The 19,561-nt window shown below is 36.1% G+C and overlaps 1 protein-coding gene across 6 annotated transcripts in view; it reads right to left on the reverse strand.

Annotated features, from left to right (window-relative positions):
• The window catches only part of LOC139978483 (uncharacterized), a 70,346-nt gene that overhangs the window by 14,333 nt on the left and 36,452 nt on the right, over positions 1 to 19,561 (reverse strand). For all 6 annotated transcript variants that reach the window (XM_071988751.1, XM_071988752.1, XM_071988756.1 and 3 more), the window contains exons 3-4: positions 5,148 to 5,361; positions 4,295 to 4,510 (exon numbers count right to left, since the gene is read on the reverse strand). In XM_071988751.1, the coding sequence (XP_071844852.1) occupies positions 4,295 to 4,510; positions 5,148 to 5,361 (430 nt within the window). The remainder of the gene's footprint in view (positions 1 to 4,294; positions 4,511 to 5,147; positions 5,362 to 19,561) is intronic.

A 19,561-nucleotide genomic window follows, 5' to 3' on the forward strand; every position in this document is an offset into this window, starting at 1 on the left:
TGAGATGGAATTGTTCATCACAACATAAACAGAGAGAATGATTATAGATAATAATTAAGCCCGTCAACAGATTTATATCTCCGTCGCAAGATTTAAGTCAAGCGTTTGCTCACCAAACATGACAACAATAATCAGTCCTCCTTCTCTGTCCCACCTCCTCCAATCCCTTCTCTTTTTTTTTGGGGGGGGGGGCAAAGCAGAGCTCTTTGAGACTGAGCAGCATTTTTACCGAAAATACAGAGTATTTCTTCAATTTTACCGAAACTACACAGAGTATTTCTTCAATTTTACCCAAACTATACAAGTATTTCTGCAATTTTACCCACACTGTACGGAGTATTTCTTCAAAATATTTCCAGAATGATCACACTATGACAACCTCCAACATATTTTCACCAGGTAAAGTATCATAAGCAGAGTGACCGATCTACATACTGTAAATTTAACTGGATTTTCAACATTACATTACCCAAATATGTTTAGCCTTCATCACATGTTAAAACCAACTTCCTAAGTTTGGCTTCACTATTTTCACTGGGAATTTGTTATTTCAATCCAATGGACTACATAAATTATTGATTCGATTGCACTAAAACATAAAAACAAATTTAGCTCCCAAAATTCAGTACATTCATGAGACTTTTCAGAGTTCCAACTATAGATTGATGAAACATACATACATGTGTCAAATGTACAAACTTTGGATACGATTATATTTGTCTGCCCCATTATCAATGCAAATAATAATTGCCATTGTGTCGATTGAGCCTTAAACAATAGACATTCTTGTAAAAATCTCTCCGAACCCCTTTGTTCTGCCTTTCTTTCTCTGCCCTTGATACAGAAACATGCAAGCTGTGTATCAATAAGGGTTTCCTTTAGCTTTTTTTTCTTTCCTTTTCTGACACGTTAAAAGTTGTCTGCTACAGATATCTCAATTTCCTTCCTTGTTCTCTTGCACAGTTTCATTTTCTAGGCCAGTAATAGCTCTGCCAAACAAAGTAATCCCCCCCTTTGGGTCAGTTCATCCATGCGTAAGGTCTTAATTGGACTAACATTACTTCATACACAAGTGAATACTTAGCAGGAAGTTCATTTGGCACGCAATATCCTAGAGAATGTGACACATTGTCTGGTCTACAGTCTACCACTATGTGACATAGCCAGTCGCCACGCTGTGTCTGTATGACTACTGCACACAGTGATTATGTACAGCAGTATAACTGACTTCCAAACAAATTTCAAAACCAAGTAACTTTATCCCAGCATTCCTAGGAGACATTTGCCTGGTGCTTTTTTTTTTTTAATATTTTCTTCTTCTTTTTAATAGGCCATTACCTGATGTCTTTGTATGGTACTTAATGACTATGGATTCATGACATGGCTTAATCGAGTTACTTTAAAAACATAAAATAAAAAAAAATAAAAAAATATGATACATCAGGGTGGGCAAATAAACGTGAAGTAACAAAGATGGATTCTGTAGCAAAAGAGCAGGGTATAGCATGTCTGTTTCTGGATAAGATATACGGAGAGAGGGTGAGGGTGGAGGGAGATCTTGAACATGGAAAGTGGTATTTAATTATGATTACCTAAAGTAACATATATGTATAATGCATACAAATGCTAATATGGATCGACAGCATTGATTAATGGAAGTTTATGTCAAGATGAGTGGAAATTGAGGGGGGGGGGGGAAGAGCTAGGGGGGAAAGAGTTGATTGTAATACATAACAATGTCCTAAAGTTCTCAAATGATGGTGAAAAGAAATGATTTATTAAGCAAAACATATTAATTTGTCAAAGAATGGGATTTCAAGATAAGTTTCATACCCTACTGTACATATGCAGGTATAGTTTTATGCATTATTCAAACTGTTGCCCTACATCAAGTAATAAATGTGACACTCCTCACAGAATTTTCAAGATCCATGTTAAAGTATAAAGAGAAGTAACCAGTTCATTGTAGACACAGTAGAAAGACAGTGCTAAGTTTGTGGGAGACAGGTAAGCGAGGAGTGAAGTAAAATTTTATAATGCAACACATATGACTTTTCAAACTACTAAACAGTTTTATAGTGACAATTGAAGTGGTTTTACCCAAAGAACTGTTTTACAAAATTTATTTCCAATATGACACCTGTACAGGTAGAGTATATTGTACACTGATTTAGAGAGGAGCATGAACTTTATGAATGGGTCAGAGGATGTTATAAACTATGTGTGCGGCCCTGAGGTCATTGAAATTCACTTCCTGGAAGAGGGTGCAGTGGTCCTCTGTCAGATTCTTTTTAAAGATGTTAAGGTAAGTTCAAAACAGGGGGGTTATACACCCATAGCAGTGATCTAATTCTTCCCTGGCCGGATGTGAAAAATCCCTCAACTGGACCATTTTCTCCCGACTGACTGATGATGGGATGGTGGGTAGCACCCCCTGCCCCCTCCCCTGTACACACCACTGATTGAAACTAGTGAGGAAGGCACCCCAGTTGAATTGAAACCGGTGACGAATACTAAAAAAAAGAGGGGGGATTTTCTGCCTATTGATGTACTCAAGTTGGGTTCGAGGATTTATTTCTAACAATTCGAAAATTAACGATGAAAAAGACGTCTTAAGCAGTTGATAAAAAAGAATCCTCAAATTATTTAAACCTAAAGAGAATGAACATTGCGCTCTTGAGGATTACCTTGACTTGATGTCATGGATATATATATTTTCAATTACAATGTGACATCTCCTGTTTTCCTCTACTCTGTAAAAGTACCAAGCACTCCTCAGTCGAGTATTGCAAACATTAGAGAAAAATGAAGAAGAAGATATTTTTGTGTTTCCCTGCGGTGAAGTTGCAAGCTGAGTGAGTCTGAAAGACCTGACAAATCTCACATAGTATTTACAATAACCATATATACTCTTCCCAGCAGCTGTGACCAACTAACCAAATCATTAGGGATGGATTTGACTCTGCGTGTTTGGATTATCCTGTGGCGAAGAGAAAATCTGATATATTTTTGGGTCAAGGGGAGCCATCTGGATAAAACTTTGTTATTAAAAATTGGATGAAGATAAAATTCAAGGTTACTACTACTGGTTGAAGAAAATTCCTTCAAAGTAGGATGATGTCAGCGGCTGTGCCAAAACATTTGAAAGCGATGCGGGCGCTCTACGTCATCATCTGCAAATTTGTTGAATCGTACTACGTGGCGGGACTCGGAGTAGTGCAGGGTGGGTGGATGAGTAGGATTGAGGAGAAACAGCAAATGGATTAAACAGGAGAGGTCAATGAATGAATGGAACACTCGGTCGATGTAAAATTAAAGAATTTTGACTCTAGAGAAGTGTGGAAACTGGTTTTATAGAGGGAATATATTGTATATCGTTTTGTATGTACTGTACAAATCGCAGGGTCTTGGACAAAACAAAATTTTTATCTGGATTTTGTTTAGGGATTTAGAGTAAAAGGGATATTTCTGGTGGCTGACAATGCAACATTTATCATACAGAGATATATATTCCACACTGTTGGCTGAAACCCACATCTCGGTATCACAATCCCAAACAGCAGATATGGTAGATTGAACCTACATTCACACTCCCTTCACTACTCCAGGTGACATCACAAGCACCCTGGCCTTTACTAAGTATTAACGTTTACAATAACTGTACTACATATAGGTCGAAACCTGACAGAAATACGTTGGAGAATTGATGACAAACCTCGACCACCTCTAACAACAATACAAACAGAATGTTGAACCCTGAAGAGCCTAGCCACCAGTGCTGTAAATTTATATTTAATTTGGTTAGTGCACAAACCAAGTAGCACGTCATGTAATTTGCCAGCACAGCAATCATTTGTCGCATGCATTGTCCCTCCAGCATTCACACCTATGCATGCTAGAGCAAGAGTGCTTAAAGGTTTTTCGGGAGACAGGAAAGCAAGATGCAAAGTATATTTTTGTGATCTTGATTTCAAGGTCTGAACTTGCCCCCCCCCCACATCCCCCCTCCCTGATAGGTCCCTAAATAGCACTATCAAGATCAGGGGTTCAGATCCCGAGTGTGAACTGCTTTTACACTAGGACAAAAGTTTTTTAGCAGGGGATCTGATCCACATGACGTTGTGATCCTTGCTCATTATACTGTGCATGTGAACAAGGCCTCGCAAAACATCTCAACAGTTTTCTCACATGTACTGCAGCAAAAAGGGAGAGTCAAAATATCCTTCACCACGGCAATGCTAGTTTATACCGAGATGGTAAGTTGTAGATAAAATTGTAGATAATATTAACTTACTGCACTCCAAAACAGGAATATGATAAGCAAGACGGATGCTAAGATGATCAGGCCCATTCCCTCAAGGTCTCGATTGTCAAAGTATGTCAAGTAATAGTGGGCCCCATGTAAACATAACCAAGCACTTGTGAAGACCATCGGTGTCAAGAGACAGAAGCACAGAATGTCCATAATGATGTTCCGTCGGTCCCGGGGTCTCGAGGGAGCTTGGAGCCACTGTGTACATTCAAGAGAAAATAAAAACAAAAAGAGGTTAAATATAGGGGTGTCTATACTCAGAGAGCCTGGGTCAACATATTGTGCTACAAGCCAGTTGTGTTTAATTTATCAAATTATTTGCTAACTTTGTATATTTCCAAACAGATTATAACTTTATATCTACTCTAGCTACAATAGTTTTTAATTTGAAAATCAAAAGAGACTATCTACATAGACACACGATCCATTGTGGCATTAACGCAACAACCTGCAAATACAACATTTTTGCTGATGTATTTGGGCAGCTCAGTAAGAGGTGAATTCATTGTTACAGCGATTCAAGCTTATGAATTAAAGAAACCACACCTCAGAAAAGCTCTCAATATAAATTAAAAGGGGGGGGAGGGATAAAACAACAAACATTTTGAAAGAATACCATTACTTTTTGCCCCAAACATTAATTAAATGTCTCAAGCTTTCATCAGGGATCAGCAATTTCATACCATTATTTTTTACCCAGAATACCCCTCCCCCACTAATTTTAGCCAAAACACCCCTCCCCCCGCCACCCCAATCATTTGCTCCCAACTCCACACCTTCTACTCTTCTGTCTCTCTGCATATATCTTTTTTCCTCCGGTGATATATATTCCTACCTCAGTGAAAGGTCTGTCCTTCCTTCTTGTATGAAACTGGTATTGACACAACTCACAAACATCCCCATTCTTCGTCTGCAGCCATTTCTCCAGACATTTCTGATGAGTGTAACTCAGTGTACCACAGCACCTGCAAGGCTGGACCAATTTACCCCCTTGGTCTCCCTCATGGCAAATTCTACAGATTGGACCTTCACTTGTAATAGTACTGAAGCTATAGAGAACAAAAAAAAACAAAAAAATAGAACAAATAGAACAAAGGAGCGAGAAGACAAAGAAATCTCACGTCAAAAGTAGACAACAACAAATAAGTATTAAATTAATAACAAACAGATAAAAAAAAACACAGAATATAATCTCAGCTTCTAGTTTCTATGACAAGGTGACATACTGTACATTTATATCAGTTGAACCAATTGAAAGTTTAGAATTTTCAGAAATAATACTCCTTTGGTGAAGTCAAAAATGTCACACAAAAACAAAAAGGGGATGGGAGGGAAAGAGAGGAAGCAAAAGACAATAGCTGCTTCACTCCTAAATATTGATATAAGAAAAGAGTTCAACATGTCATGATCAACATTCAATTTAGATTGAATATGTTGAGCTACTGTACTTACAGGGAGAGATTATATGTATTGAGTGAAGTTAAATGAACCCTAAAACTAAAGACAGATTGATCAATTTTAACATAGATTTCATTCAACTTTCTTTGATGTGGATCAAGTCAACATATGACTCTATATGATGATTATATACTGTAACTCTGAATGAACTCTCGTTCATTCAAAACATTAAAGTATGGCCTTGAAATCAAGTACATGGAGGGAGCACCCCTGCAAAGTAGGATTCTATCAAGTGAACATTTCAACTTTGTCATTCTGAGAGTACATTAATGGGGCTTGCTACATAGGTTACGTGTTTCAGTGAAGTCGTAGCAGCATGGAGTTGACAGCGTGAGGCGTGCATATGTCATAAGACTGTATATTGTCAGACCCTAACCGCGGCGGTGAGGGTGATCAGAGCGGATGACATGATGGCTTCAAATCAAGTTTGTACCGTTGACATTGTGTCTAATTCTAACCAAATATGTGGGTCGACACAGCTGTTGTCTCAACTACTGGAGTTGACATGCTTGTATACTCTGCATGAAACCGCAGACAACAACCGGATCTTACTCATACATTCAACTGTACTTTTTAACCCACCGGGTTAGAGTGCATTTAGAATTTATAAGAAATATTGCATCTACATGTACTTAGGAAGTTTGTTTTCCGAAATTCATCACCAAACAGGTATTGAGAAGTCCTTTAACTTTGTCATTTGCCTTATGAACTGTAGGACTCGATGCACGGCCAACCTCAACACCCAATATCCTCTTTAGCTCATACAGTATGATACAGATCTTTGACATTCTTTGTTATTTAATTTAATTAAACTAGTGATTTTGCTTCTTTTGGGAGATACCAGATATCAAGAAGTGACTTATATGTAAACCTCCCCATAATATCCCTTTAAACGATTGTGTCTCGTTCATATTTTCAAGATAAATGTACGTTCCAAGCAGTTTGACAATGAAGCCAATACTAGCAAATAGGTCATGAGAACAACTTTATGGCATTATTAATACAAAACCCAGATCTATTACAGAAAATGAGCTACTGTACGTAATATTACATACAGATCGAACCACTAAAAAATTCACACTTGTGTGTCATGTCTTACACTGGCTCAAAATTCTGGTCCGTGGAGAGCAATTAAACACACGGCATAGATCTGCTATATATGGGCTATGGTCGTTATTAATAACAGTTTAATTAGAACAAGTGCATCTATGATATGATGCATCTATACATAATATATGATGATGCATGTCTATAATATGGCTAATGATGACAGTACAGGGTAATTGCTATCAAAGCTGACTTTATTTACAGTATTATAATATAAACCCATCCATGGTAACAGGTTTTGAGACAATGTAGTCCATTAAAAAAGTATCAGACTACCTGTACATATATGTAACTGGAATGGATTTCTTTGAAGGAATATCATAAAAATTCTTTATCCCAGTTTCTTGTTTAGTTACCGGTGTCACGAACAGTGGTGATACTGTTGCCATGCAATATATATATGGTACATACCAGCCTACAATTTTTTCAAATTTAGTTCATGTTTAATTGTTTATTGACATGGACATTTGCATAACAATTGAAGTGATATGAACACATGAGACTGTATTAACCAGACATCGTCAGGACAGATCTATAGATTTAAGGTGGGTATACAGTCTGTGTAAGGTGGGTATACAGTCTGTGTGTACATAGCTATGTATACAAATGACAATAAAAGTAACATTAATGGTTCTCTTTATGAAATATGTACTATATAAAATGTGAGTATATATGTTACAAGGAAAGAACTATATCATACAGGTTGGTTGCAATTTACTGCAATTTATTGCCAGCATACTGTAATGATTTACTGGTACGCTACATAGCACATACGATGACTGGTTGCATGAGAACGAACAGCTAGTCAATATCAATTTGTTAATGCTGACAACCATTAAATGGAACAGTTTATCATAGAACACCAAATTTAATTCCTGACTTTTCATGACCAACTATGTCTTATGGTTTACTATGAAGCCTACACACTAGTGATGACATAATGTTAGGCTAGCTACAGTTGGCCTATAGAACCGATGTCAACTCAGATTGCAAAACTTACAGTATGCTAACACCTATCATTAAAAGAAATCTAATATACAAATCACAGCTAGTGGACTATATATCCAAAATTGAATACTCTGAACAAAAAATGTTCTTTTGCTGAAAAAAAGTCATAAAGTTAAGAAGTCTTCATATATGAATTTTCCTCATATTTTCAAGACTAAACTTTCAAGATTGTGATTTATAAGGTTTTTCCATTCTCCCACTTTCTCCCAATACTTTTTCCTATTTTCCAGACCATGTGCTAACAGTGAGTGATATGCCAACATTTGCTGTGGAGTAGCCATATTAGTAGACTAGCTCTGTCCTGTAGCAGAACAAAAACCTTCCAAATATTGCCTGACCTCGCTATGTCGTTGGTCTTGTTGTTTCATTCTATTAAACTGTATATACTTCACTGTGATGTAGGTTATTGGTATTCAAAGTAAAGGGGGGGGGGGGTTTGAATAAAAGATGGAAACATCTCGAACATAAATTAATTCAAAAATTGAAAGATATAAGATTATTTTGCACACTTAGAATTACACTGTTAATTATTTTATTTTTTTAATTCTCAAAGGTGATGGCTATCCTCCCCCCCCCTCCCTTCTCCCACATAACCCTTCCCATGACCACATCATCTGCCAAAGGCATCACAAAGATCAATGCAAAAAAAGCAAACAATTTAAATACTAAGGAAGTAGGTGAAAGTAGGCTTTCGACCCCCCACCCCCCCTTCTTTTTTTTTTTGCAGTTTGTCTATCAGTATATATTGAAAGTTACACAATCACAGCACTTTTATATTAATTTATTGGCAATTTCAGAATGGGAAAAGGTATGAGTTCCTAATAGGGGCACACACACCAAACATACTCAAATCTTACATTCTTTCAGCACACAGCTGAAACTTCAACACTAACACTTACCATGTTGTACGTAGATCTCCATTAAGAAAGGACAAATTCCCCTGTAAATTGGTAACTGCAAAGTACATGTCTTTCAGATAAAAAGGTGGAACTTTCTTTCAGTAGTAGCAACATTATCTACAAAAACCCAGATCATCTAATCATAATTATTATGTGCCATTAACCTGTTTATCCTTTTTTTTCTTTGCGTTGAACATGTTGTTGTTTATTGCCTTGTAGGAGGCTTGCTGATGAATAAAGCCAGAGTACTACAATTGTCGTTTCCTCCATACATGTTCTTAAATCTCCCCCCCCCAAAAAAAACAATCCCAAACCCCCCCCCAAAAAAAAACCAAATCCCTGGTTTGGGTATTTATTGTACGAGCAAAGATATTAACACTTACCTGTCTCAGCTCTACTACTGCACCTTCCCATCTACCTAGCCTAATGATGGTAACATGTTAGCATATATAAACCAACATTTAATGAGTTAGTAAACACTGGCTACAATGGCTTGATATATCTATATATATATATATATATCTATATATATATATCTATATATATATATATATATATATATATATACATATACATATATATAAATGAAAATCGTAATGAGTTGGAAAATCAAGAACAGTGGAAAAACTTCCAGCCTCCACCGGGATTCGAACCCTGGCCTCCTGCTATGTACGCGGACACCCTAACCACTAAATTTTCCAACTCATTACATATATGGTCAATTCCATGGTGACTCGCTTGACATTTTTACTCAAATTCCTCTCTATTTGATATCATTAAACAAATAAAGAAATTACCTGGGAGAAAAGCATTCATGTAGTCAGTGAAGGTACGCCATAATGCTTACAACAGTAGACAAAAAATATTTATACCTCAACTATTGGGGGTGAAATTGGCGAAAAACTAAACGTGACTCGCGTGACAGTTACTATTAGCAAAAATCAGAATGCACACACAAATGTTCGATGTCTTATGTCTTATTAAAATTTTTCCAATCACTTTTTATAATCATACCGAAGTTGAAAAACACCTCTACCTCAATTGCTATGCAACTTTGAAAAAATGTTGTAACGCATGAAAATAACGATGAAGATGTATTGTGACTCGCGTGACAAGAAAACGTGACTCGCGTGACAAGTTCACTTTTCAGATAGTTCTAGACCAAATGCAGTAGTGAATCGAAGGAATAGATCGTGCTTAGTGAAATATAATATTCATTGGTCTAGAAAGTGTCCAAAAGGTACTTCCCTTGGGAATGTCCAGATGATATTAATGTCCCCGAGTTACCTTCATGACTGCAGACAGTAGGTAATATACTGTACGGGTAGTACAGCTGTTCAGGCAATATATCTTGTCAATTAATATTTATAACAATATTTAGTCTGTTGAAGTCACTCATTTGAAAGTTATAGAAGAAACAGATCTATCAAAATGTGATTCAAATTACCATTCTCATTTGTCATATTTGAATAAACCAAGTGTAATATTTGAGAAGATACATTCGCTCATAGGATTTTGGGAATGATTGAGCAGTTAAAACCTTAAGGTTGTCAAGTCATAGCACATGGCATTGCCAGATACAAATATAGATTATGTTTTTGTATATTATTAAAATATCAATGACATGTGCTAACTTTCCAAATGTGGTGATAAAATAGGCATATATTGTGAATAAATATTCATGATTTTAAATCCTGATATTTCAAATGAAATTATTATAATTAGTTGCAATATGTGTGCCCATATTATTCAAGTTGCCTAATTAAAGGGGAATGCATATCTTTAATCAGTGATTCATTCATCAAACTATAACATCCCTGTAATTTTCACACAGTAAATAGGTAGAAACACTATCTTGATTTGACGTGACTCGCGTGACGTGACTCGCGTGACATTCGTAAAGGGTGATTTTCCGCAAAATTTGAATATCTTCTGAAAAGGAAAATTCAGTAATCCTTTTGGTATCTATGTGAAAACTTGATATTCAGTATTTGGAGTAATACTTTTGTGCAGCCAAGGAGAAAAAAACAAAAACAGTAAATTTTGTGACTCGTGTGACAGTAAATCCAGGGTGTTTACTGTTTTCAATTTACCACTGTTGTCTAATGCCTTGATGTCAAAATAAAATTGAAGCTATTTAGTGAGCACTATACTATAGCAAATTTAATTAGTCCAGCACACAGTAAATAGGTAGAAACACTATCTTGAATTGACGTGACTCGCGTGATGTGACTCGCGTGACATTCGTAAAGGGTGATTTTCCGCAAAATTTGAATATCTTCTGGAAAGGAAAATTCAGTAATCCTTTTGGTATCTATGTGAAGACTTGATATTCATTATTTGGAGTAAAACTATTGTGCAGGCAAGGAGAAAAAAAACTAAAACAGTAGATTTTGTGACTCGCGTGACAGTAAATCGAGGGTGTTTTCAATTCACCACTATTGTCTAATGCCTCGATGTCGAAAAAAAATTGAAGCTATTAAGTGAGCACTATGCTATAGCAAATATAATTAGTCCAAAAAACTGATGATACCTATGATTTCTATGTACAAATCTGCACAAAATGAAATTTCACTGTATTTTTCATAATTTAGTTACTACGGGAACCATTTGTTATTACCAACCCCATAATCAAACAAATGATGTTTCGGGGGTTAAAAAATTATTTTTAGTAACTACAAGTATTCTATTTATTGGAAACTTATACAATTTTAATGTACAATGATTTTCAATTTTTTGTGGTATGATGTTGACCTTATCATGAAATTGACCATATATATATGTATATAAAGCGGGAGGCCCAGGTTCGAATCCCGGTGGAGGCTGGAAGTTTTTTCACTGTTCTTTGATTTTCCAACTTTTTACAATTTTCAATTATATATGTATGCATATATATGTACATATATATACACACAGTTTAAAATGAAAGTTCAAAGCACTTCAGGTGCACTAAAGGGAGACCAACTAGTGACAATGCAGTATGAGTTTATACAATTTTGGTTACAATTCCACACAAACACCTTTGGAAATGAATTCAGTATTGAAAATGAAAGAGCAGAAATCATCCAGGCCTCTATAACATCTCTCTGTTAGTCTCATGTTTCAAATAAGGCGACCAGACGTCCCCAATTTCCAGGGACCGTCCCCAGATCTCATGTACAGTACCATCCAAAGTCTCCCTGCAAAAGAGTTCATTGATATTATCTACAGTCTAAGAAATATTCCCAGAATTTGCACACACAAAAAAAAGCCCTGAATAATATCAATTTTACCTGTGTTGACCTCCATTCTGGAATCAGCTTGAAGTAAGCTGTGATTGTTTACAACTAGAAAGGCAAGGTGTGTGCACTCATGACTGACAGATAAAGGCAACCCAGATCATTCAATACTTTCATGGACTGTAAACACAAGGAATTTTTTTTTTCAAATAATTATGAGGCTTCCATGTACTGTAAACTTATATCAAATTGGACTACTTTTCTCTTGCACAAAACTTGTTGCTGGATGAGGTGTTCTAAACTTTGGCCATCATGTTAGAAACATAGAAATGTCACACAACTGATATGGCCTCCAAAATCCACTCCCTGCCTTTAAAGTTACTGTGCCGAACCTTGATGTCAACATGGAGGAAGGAGAGGGGGGGGGGGGGAATCAACATCAATATCATGTGCCCGGATTTCCTGAAAAAAATATGACCACCTTAGTGAGTCAATCATGTACAGAAATTTAGAAAACTTGAAAAAAACATATAATACACCTCACAAACCTCACCTCAAGGAACAGGAAATACCGGTTGTACCAGTCTAGTTTTGAATCTATTTAAAATTAGACAGTACTTAAGGCTATGATTCAGAACCTTAAAATAAATAAGGGGTTAATCAACGGTCTAGCGTGCGTTACTCACAGGATTAATGCACGATCGGGGGATAATGCAAGCGATGCACGAGGGCGGAGCCCGAGTGCATCCAGCGATAGCATTAACACCCGGAGACCGTTGATTAACCCCGTTCATTCATACACTACCATTTGTGTGGGGGAAAAATCATAAAACAAAACATTTTTGGTTACATATAACCAAAGATTTATTAAAGCGATGCCCCGTAATTTTACCGTGTGTTACTCACAGGATTAACCACGGTCAGCTGACCTGAATGGACCAATAGGATTTAGGAATCTTTACTAAGTATGAATGAACTGTAATGTAACATACATGTATTTAATCCGATGCTCCAGTCCCAGAAATGTAGATAACTGCAGTCTAGGCATAAAATCAACAAGAACTTTCTTCTGTTTTAGAAGAAGAATTTTACTACCATTTTTTATTGCCCTTGTATTATCATTATGTCAGATTTGAAACTTTTAATTTGTTCTTCAATATTTTTTGAAACATGACTACATGCATATAGCCCTATTTAGAGTTAATGGAATGATATATATGTTAAATCATGGGATTTATTTTTAGTATCAAACTGTGTCTATGAAAAAAGTAAATTGTTGCTATAGTAATTAAAGCTATTTTAGAATGATGATATCAGGCAAAAAAAATTAATTTAAAAAATACAATGTAAAGTGTTTAAAGCCAATGATGTGACTTTTAAGGTTGTATAAATTCTACTAACCACATTTAATTGCTGAGAAATGACCCTTTCAACAGCTGTGGTTAATCAATTAACGTGACTAGAAAATATAGTCTTATTATACACATAAGGTGGGTTCCTCGGATGAAACACAAAACTATATGTGAAAACACTTACATTTAATAAACTTTTCATCCCCTCAAATGACATGGTTATAATGTGTTTGAAAATTCTCAAGGACAAAATGGTGTTGAATGTCCAGGTATTCTCTGTTGTTCATATTACTTGTTTTGTTTGAGTTAATAGATTTTAAAAACAACATGGGAACAACATTAACAATTAACATCTGCACTGAGGAGCCGGCTTCATCATCAATTTCAATTTAGCCTTGGAGGAGGGAGCATTTCAGAGATTTATCATAGTTTCAAGGTGAACATATTAAACTATAGTACTGCAGGTATGGTTAGTTTTAAGTCTAAATGGTGGTAGGGTAAGGAGAAGGGTAATAAAGGAGTAAAAAGTTAATATGAATTATCAGCTCTTACTTTTTCTTCTTTTTTTTCTTTGTGACTATATCACATAATTCTTTCTAAAGTCATCTCTTAGGAATATTAGTGGCAACTGACAATATCTAGCTATGTGGGACAGGTGGACTGGCTCAGTGAGGAGTAAGTGCTATAAATTTTAAAACTGCTTGTAACTTTTCTTCCCTCTCTTCTTCTCTCCCTCCCTCCCTACCTCTCCCCCCCCCCCCTCCCCCTGACAACATATATAGATATCCATACCAAAGGCGAATCTGATCGGTCTATATCATAGTTTTTTAACCATTTCCGTTATCATCATCAGGCTCCTGGTCTATTTGCTACATACTGAAACTGTCCTCAAACTGAACTGTAATGTACTTATATGGAGGTCAAGATTTATTGTTGTTCTTCTGGCTCAGTGAGAAGTAAGAGCTGTAAATTTTAAAACTGCTTGTAACTATTCTTCCCTCTCTTCTACTCTGCCTCCCACCCTCCCCCCCCCCCCTTTCTCCCACCCACATATAGATATCCATACCTACCAGAGGTGAGTCTGATAAGTCAATATCATATTTTTTTTAACCATTTCTGTTATCATCATCACGCCAGGACTGGTCTATTTGCTACATACTGAAACTGTCCTCAAACTGAACTGTAATGTACTTATATAGAGGTCAACATTTATTGTTGTTCTTCATTATGTGATCCATGAATGTCACAAACTCCTACCACAATTAGCTTTCCCGGAATTCGAAAAAAATAGAAACTGCAGGATACTGACGTTCCTTAAAATGTTAAATAATTATACTATACCTAGATCAGGTTCTTATCCAAAAAAAGAACTTACAGATCTGAGAAATACCGACACTTTTAAAGATGATTTTTAAGCTTTGTAACTGTCCAATTAGTTTGACATTTACCTAAGAAATGAAAACGACACGGACTATACAGTACACCTGCAGGCAACTCTTGTGTACGTCTAGAACACTGAAGGGCTTCAGATTATAAACAGCTGCACAGACTGAGTAAACAAAACATTGATATATCGGCAAAATAGACTTCGGTAAGTTTAAAAAACTCACTGCCCTGCGGGAAGAAAAAAAAAAACCCACCAAGGATTTGTACCAAACTGAGACTTTTACCTCAAAACTAGTTTGGCTATTTAACAAATTTGATAAATACTAACCAGTCTCCACGCAACATGTGTATAAGCACTTTAATCTATCTGCCTAGAATCTTAATCACATTTTAGCACTGCGTACCCCATGAACCATACTGCTGGAATCGGCAGGCATGCCGATATCACTTCCGAAGTCGTCTGAAAGAAAGGCTTAATATTGGTAGTACAGCAACAATTACACTGTTATTTTCATTGATTGTAGTCTCATTGGGGTTTAATCATGTTTGGCTGAAGTCTTCTCAATTAAACAATTGCTGAGTTTATAGCATAGTGTCCTGAATATAATTGTTTAATATACAAAGTATCCCATTTGACTGCATGATATAACAACATAATCCTACACTCATAGCCTTTTATAGTCTCTGTTAGGGGGAGGGAGATGTGGTGGAACTCAGGACATATTGAAGTGATGAAGTTGTTTTGGAGCCTTAGGTTTATAAAAAATAAAACCAAAAATAAAATAAAAAAAGTCTTTACAACATGATCTAAAATTCAGCAAATAATTATTTGATAACATCCTGTACTTTTTTGCTGAATGATAACAGTTTCTCTAGGTATAATCTCCTGTACCAGATTTTCAGTACATTAATACACAAAACTACTGGCTATACGTGATTTGAAAATAACACTTGCTCCATACAGTATGTATCAGTTTGTAAACTACAAGTACCTATATATTGATGGCTGTCCAACTGTCCTTGGGGAAGTTGGGGTATATCGAAAGAAAATTTGACATGATTTCAAAGAAAAAGTGGGATAATATGTAATTCTGTCAAATACTGTCCTTCCAAGCATCTATGAAAATAATACCGTTTAAGCAATTGCAACCAAGAAAATACTCTTCCAAACCTGTAGTGGTCACCATCATCATATGTACTGTATTCCTAACACACCTTCTTTTCTTCAGATTCGAACAGATAGTTACGATCATGGTTGAAACTATTAGGTTTACAGGGCCAGGCATCACTGTCTTTGAAAGGTGGACCCTGATTCACAGGCTTTATGGTGGAACCAGGGGCCTTTGAATGTTAATTAAGAGTCATATATTGACCCTTATAATGTAGAGAAGTATCATCAAGCAACAAGGTGAAAGAAGGCTATATATTGTTTTATACAAGTTGACAACAAATTGCTTTAAAAGAACAAAATTGTGCCTGAAAATTGATCATTTACTCAGAAACGCCTCCAGGTAAGACTTACAATGATCAAAGAGGTCTGTTTTAGCTAGTTATGGGGGACCATTTGGCCCCTGGGGCCTACTTATTCTCACCCTTTTACTACAATTATAAACTATAACTGCAGTACACCTTACTTTTCCTGTCACACGTATTGTAAAAGACTTGAAAATATCAGTCAGAGATTAAATTGAAATTTACTTGAAATTTGGGGCCAATATATAGCCTACATATGTGTGTGTATATATGCCTACAACAGGCTATTATTAATGGTTACTGTTATCAAACATTACATATCTAACAATATTTGCATTGACCTAGTTACCCAGTTAACATGAATAAATTCAGACCCTCATATAGTACATACAGTGTATATACATGTACACACCTGTCCAAAATTTCACATATTATAAACAAATTTTGAAAGAATTTACAAAAGAGTATCCATCACGCACACAACAGACTTGTAGAGAGGAAAGACAAATCAGATAAATAAAATGGGTAGTTTGTACACCGGTCGCATTCACAATGTTTTAAGAAAATGTCCTTTTTTGTAGCAATGGAATTTGACAACTTTAAGACTGATTTAATTATCAAGAAATTATTTCAGTAACTGTCCTGTATCAACAATCATAGGCCCTACTACTGCATGAAAAGAGAGAGGGAAAAAAAGAAGAACCACATAATGCTTTTCCAGACTATTCAACTTTAATCAACAATGCACTCATAAAGGATCAAGGTCAGGTCAAATGTCTACAGGTGATATTACACTACAGTCCCAAAGTTATCCCAGGATTGCTTGACTAAACAACAACAGTAAGCCATTCATTTGTAACACAACCTGCAGAAAGAAAAATCTTACTGTCTAATAAATGTTGATCCAAGTCAGTCTTATATAGCTACATGTAGGCAGTTTTTAGCGATGAACCTTATACTGAAAAGGGGGTTTGTAAACAATTCAAAAGGTCACATGGAGTGGGTTTCTTTTAAACGGTCTGCTACATCCATGACTAAAAGAAAATCTGCATAGTAATGTATAATGATCTTTGATAGTATGTCATGATATTATATATCGTCAACACAGTACTCTAATGGGCTGGTATCCTATATACAACGGTACAGGTATAAACAACATCAGACTTCTTTATTATTCAGTGTCTAAAACATTAACCAATGTGGTAGTTTTGGGAGGGGTGGGTGTGGGAGGATTCGGGGGTCAGTTTGGATGTTGTAGTTCACAAACTGGTATCAGATAAACCTGTTGACGTAAACAAGTTGGTTGCGTTATGTGTCTTCCTTGCCAACGCAATTAAATGCATTAATATGTTTGTAATTGTGCGACTACTTTAAACAACAAATGCCTCAATTAAAACCAAACTTCAAGTCAGCTTTACATGATTAAGTCAGCCAAATAGGCTCTTTGTTAACCATGTCAGCAGACACCAAACCTATCCTACATTGCGCAGATATGCTTAATGGGAATGCAACTGCTACTGCCATTAAGCATTGGGTACATGTATATTGTACCAGTCCCTTCCATTAAGTTCTTTATGATGGGAAGGGTAGGTCGGGGTGGGGGGGGGCAGGAGTGGGCAAAAGTGATGGAGAATGTGTTGAGGTCATGAATACAGAAATTTGTTTTAATACTGAGAGTGATATGAGAATGCTGTTGTACTGTACTGGAGGGATGTGTAGATTATATAGTTGTGGGGTTATTGTACAAATTTAGTAGTGCAATTTCTAACAAACCTTCAACCTTTTGGAAAGCAACCAATGTATGTTCTACCAGCTCAGTAATCCTTATAATACAACTTAATAATATTTGAGTCTCGAATACATTTGGCTGATCAATATTTCAAGTTTAAGCCAAAATTAAGAACAAGGTACAACCTGGAAACGTAGATCTTCTCTCAAATTGCCAGATTTACAATAGCTCTGCTTGATTATCAATTGACATCTCACCAGACATACAGTACACTTTCATACATGTGTGTCCAAAGTGAAACATTGAAACAAAACATTCCAATTACACTATACTATTTGACAACCTCAATTGGTCATATGTGTAAAGCTTGTCTCGTTGAGCTTGCATGTGCAGAAAGTACATGTACAATCAATTGAACCGTAAAGTTACATTTGGAAATAGACTTGAAGTCAAATTAAATACGTTGCTAAATAGCTAGAAGAAGGAAGATCTGACACCAACTCTGAGCTAAAAGTAAAAACTATCATATACAGGTAGCCAAAGTTTACAAAGAGAAGAAATAATTTTGCTTCACTCTCAAGGCTTGCAAAACTTTTCTTGGTTTACCAGCTCTACGTCACCGAGATGCCTCAATTTAGGTGAAGCAGTTCTGCCTTGCTGCCTCATTAATTCTCCAATAATCTCTTTCAAGGTCTTTGCTTAATTTATTTGCTGGTGAACTGAATTTTAAAGTCAGCTGAATCATAATGATATCGAAACATATATAATAACAAAGAGACAACGTGGTATCTTCTAGGTAAGAACAGTTATCCAAGTGCTGTTTTTTTTTCTTTTTTTCTGGTATACATCCCAAATTGACTCCAGACAATTGGAATTAAGGATGTGCGAATGTGTACTAGTTTTAAGCCAATGGCAATAGTAGCTGGTATAATTAACAAAGTCATCTTAACTGATATTAGTTGTCCACGTAATACTTCGTTGGCCATGACGATAGGTAAAGTCCTGTAATTAGTACTTGCTATGTTGGGGCCTCTGGAGACAAATGTTTCGTATATTAATGATGTTAGGATGTCCTAAGTACTGGATGTATATAAAAAAGACTTCCTGTGACACCCTTGCAGAAAATAAACACACTTTGCATTTATACATGATGAGGATTGGTCATTAACAGTACATTGTCAACTGCAACCAACTCCTGTTTTTGTCATATATGCCTGCTATTACGGTATTTTCTGTTCTACTACTTTCCAATTGCTGTACCCATCCATACCTGCAACACAATAGATCAAATGGATCTCCTAAGCTAAAGTGGCTACAAACACACACACACACACACCTACAAAATAAATAAATAAAACGTCAGAGAAAAGTACTAAGTTCGCTATTTAAGAGATGGCTAATCTATGCTCAGATGATCGCAATCACGTTATAATGTACAGTATGTGTAAGGCCTTGTTCACTTTTGAAAGCTCAAGTCAGGATCAGTATCTTACGTTCTGTCAAGGGGGGTAGGTTAAAAAAGAGATCATGACCCCAGACAAGGCCACATTTAAAAGCGGGGGTGGTGATTCAACGCCAAATGAAAGTGCATTGCGCATTTGAGAAAAGTTCACAGTGAT

Source organism: Apostichopus japonicus, chromosome 13, assembly GCF_037975245.1.
Source record: "Apostichopus japonicus isolate 1M-3 chromosome 13, ASM3797524v1, whole genome shotgun sequence".
Classification (NCBI taxonomy): Eukaryota; Metazoa; Echinodermata; class Holothuroidea; order Aspidochirotida; family Stichopodidae; genus Apostichopus; species Apostichopus japonicus.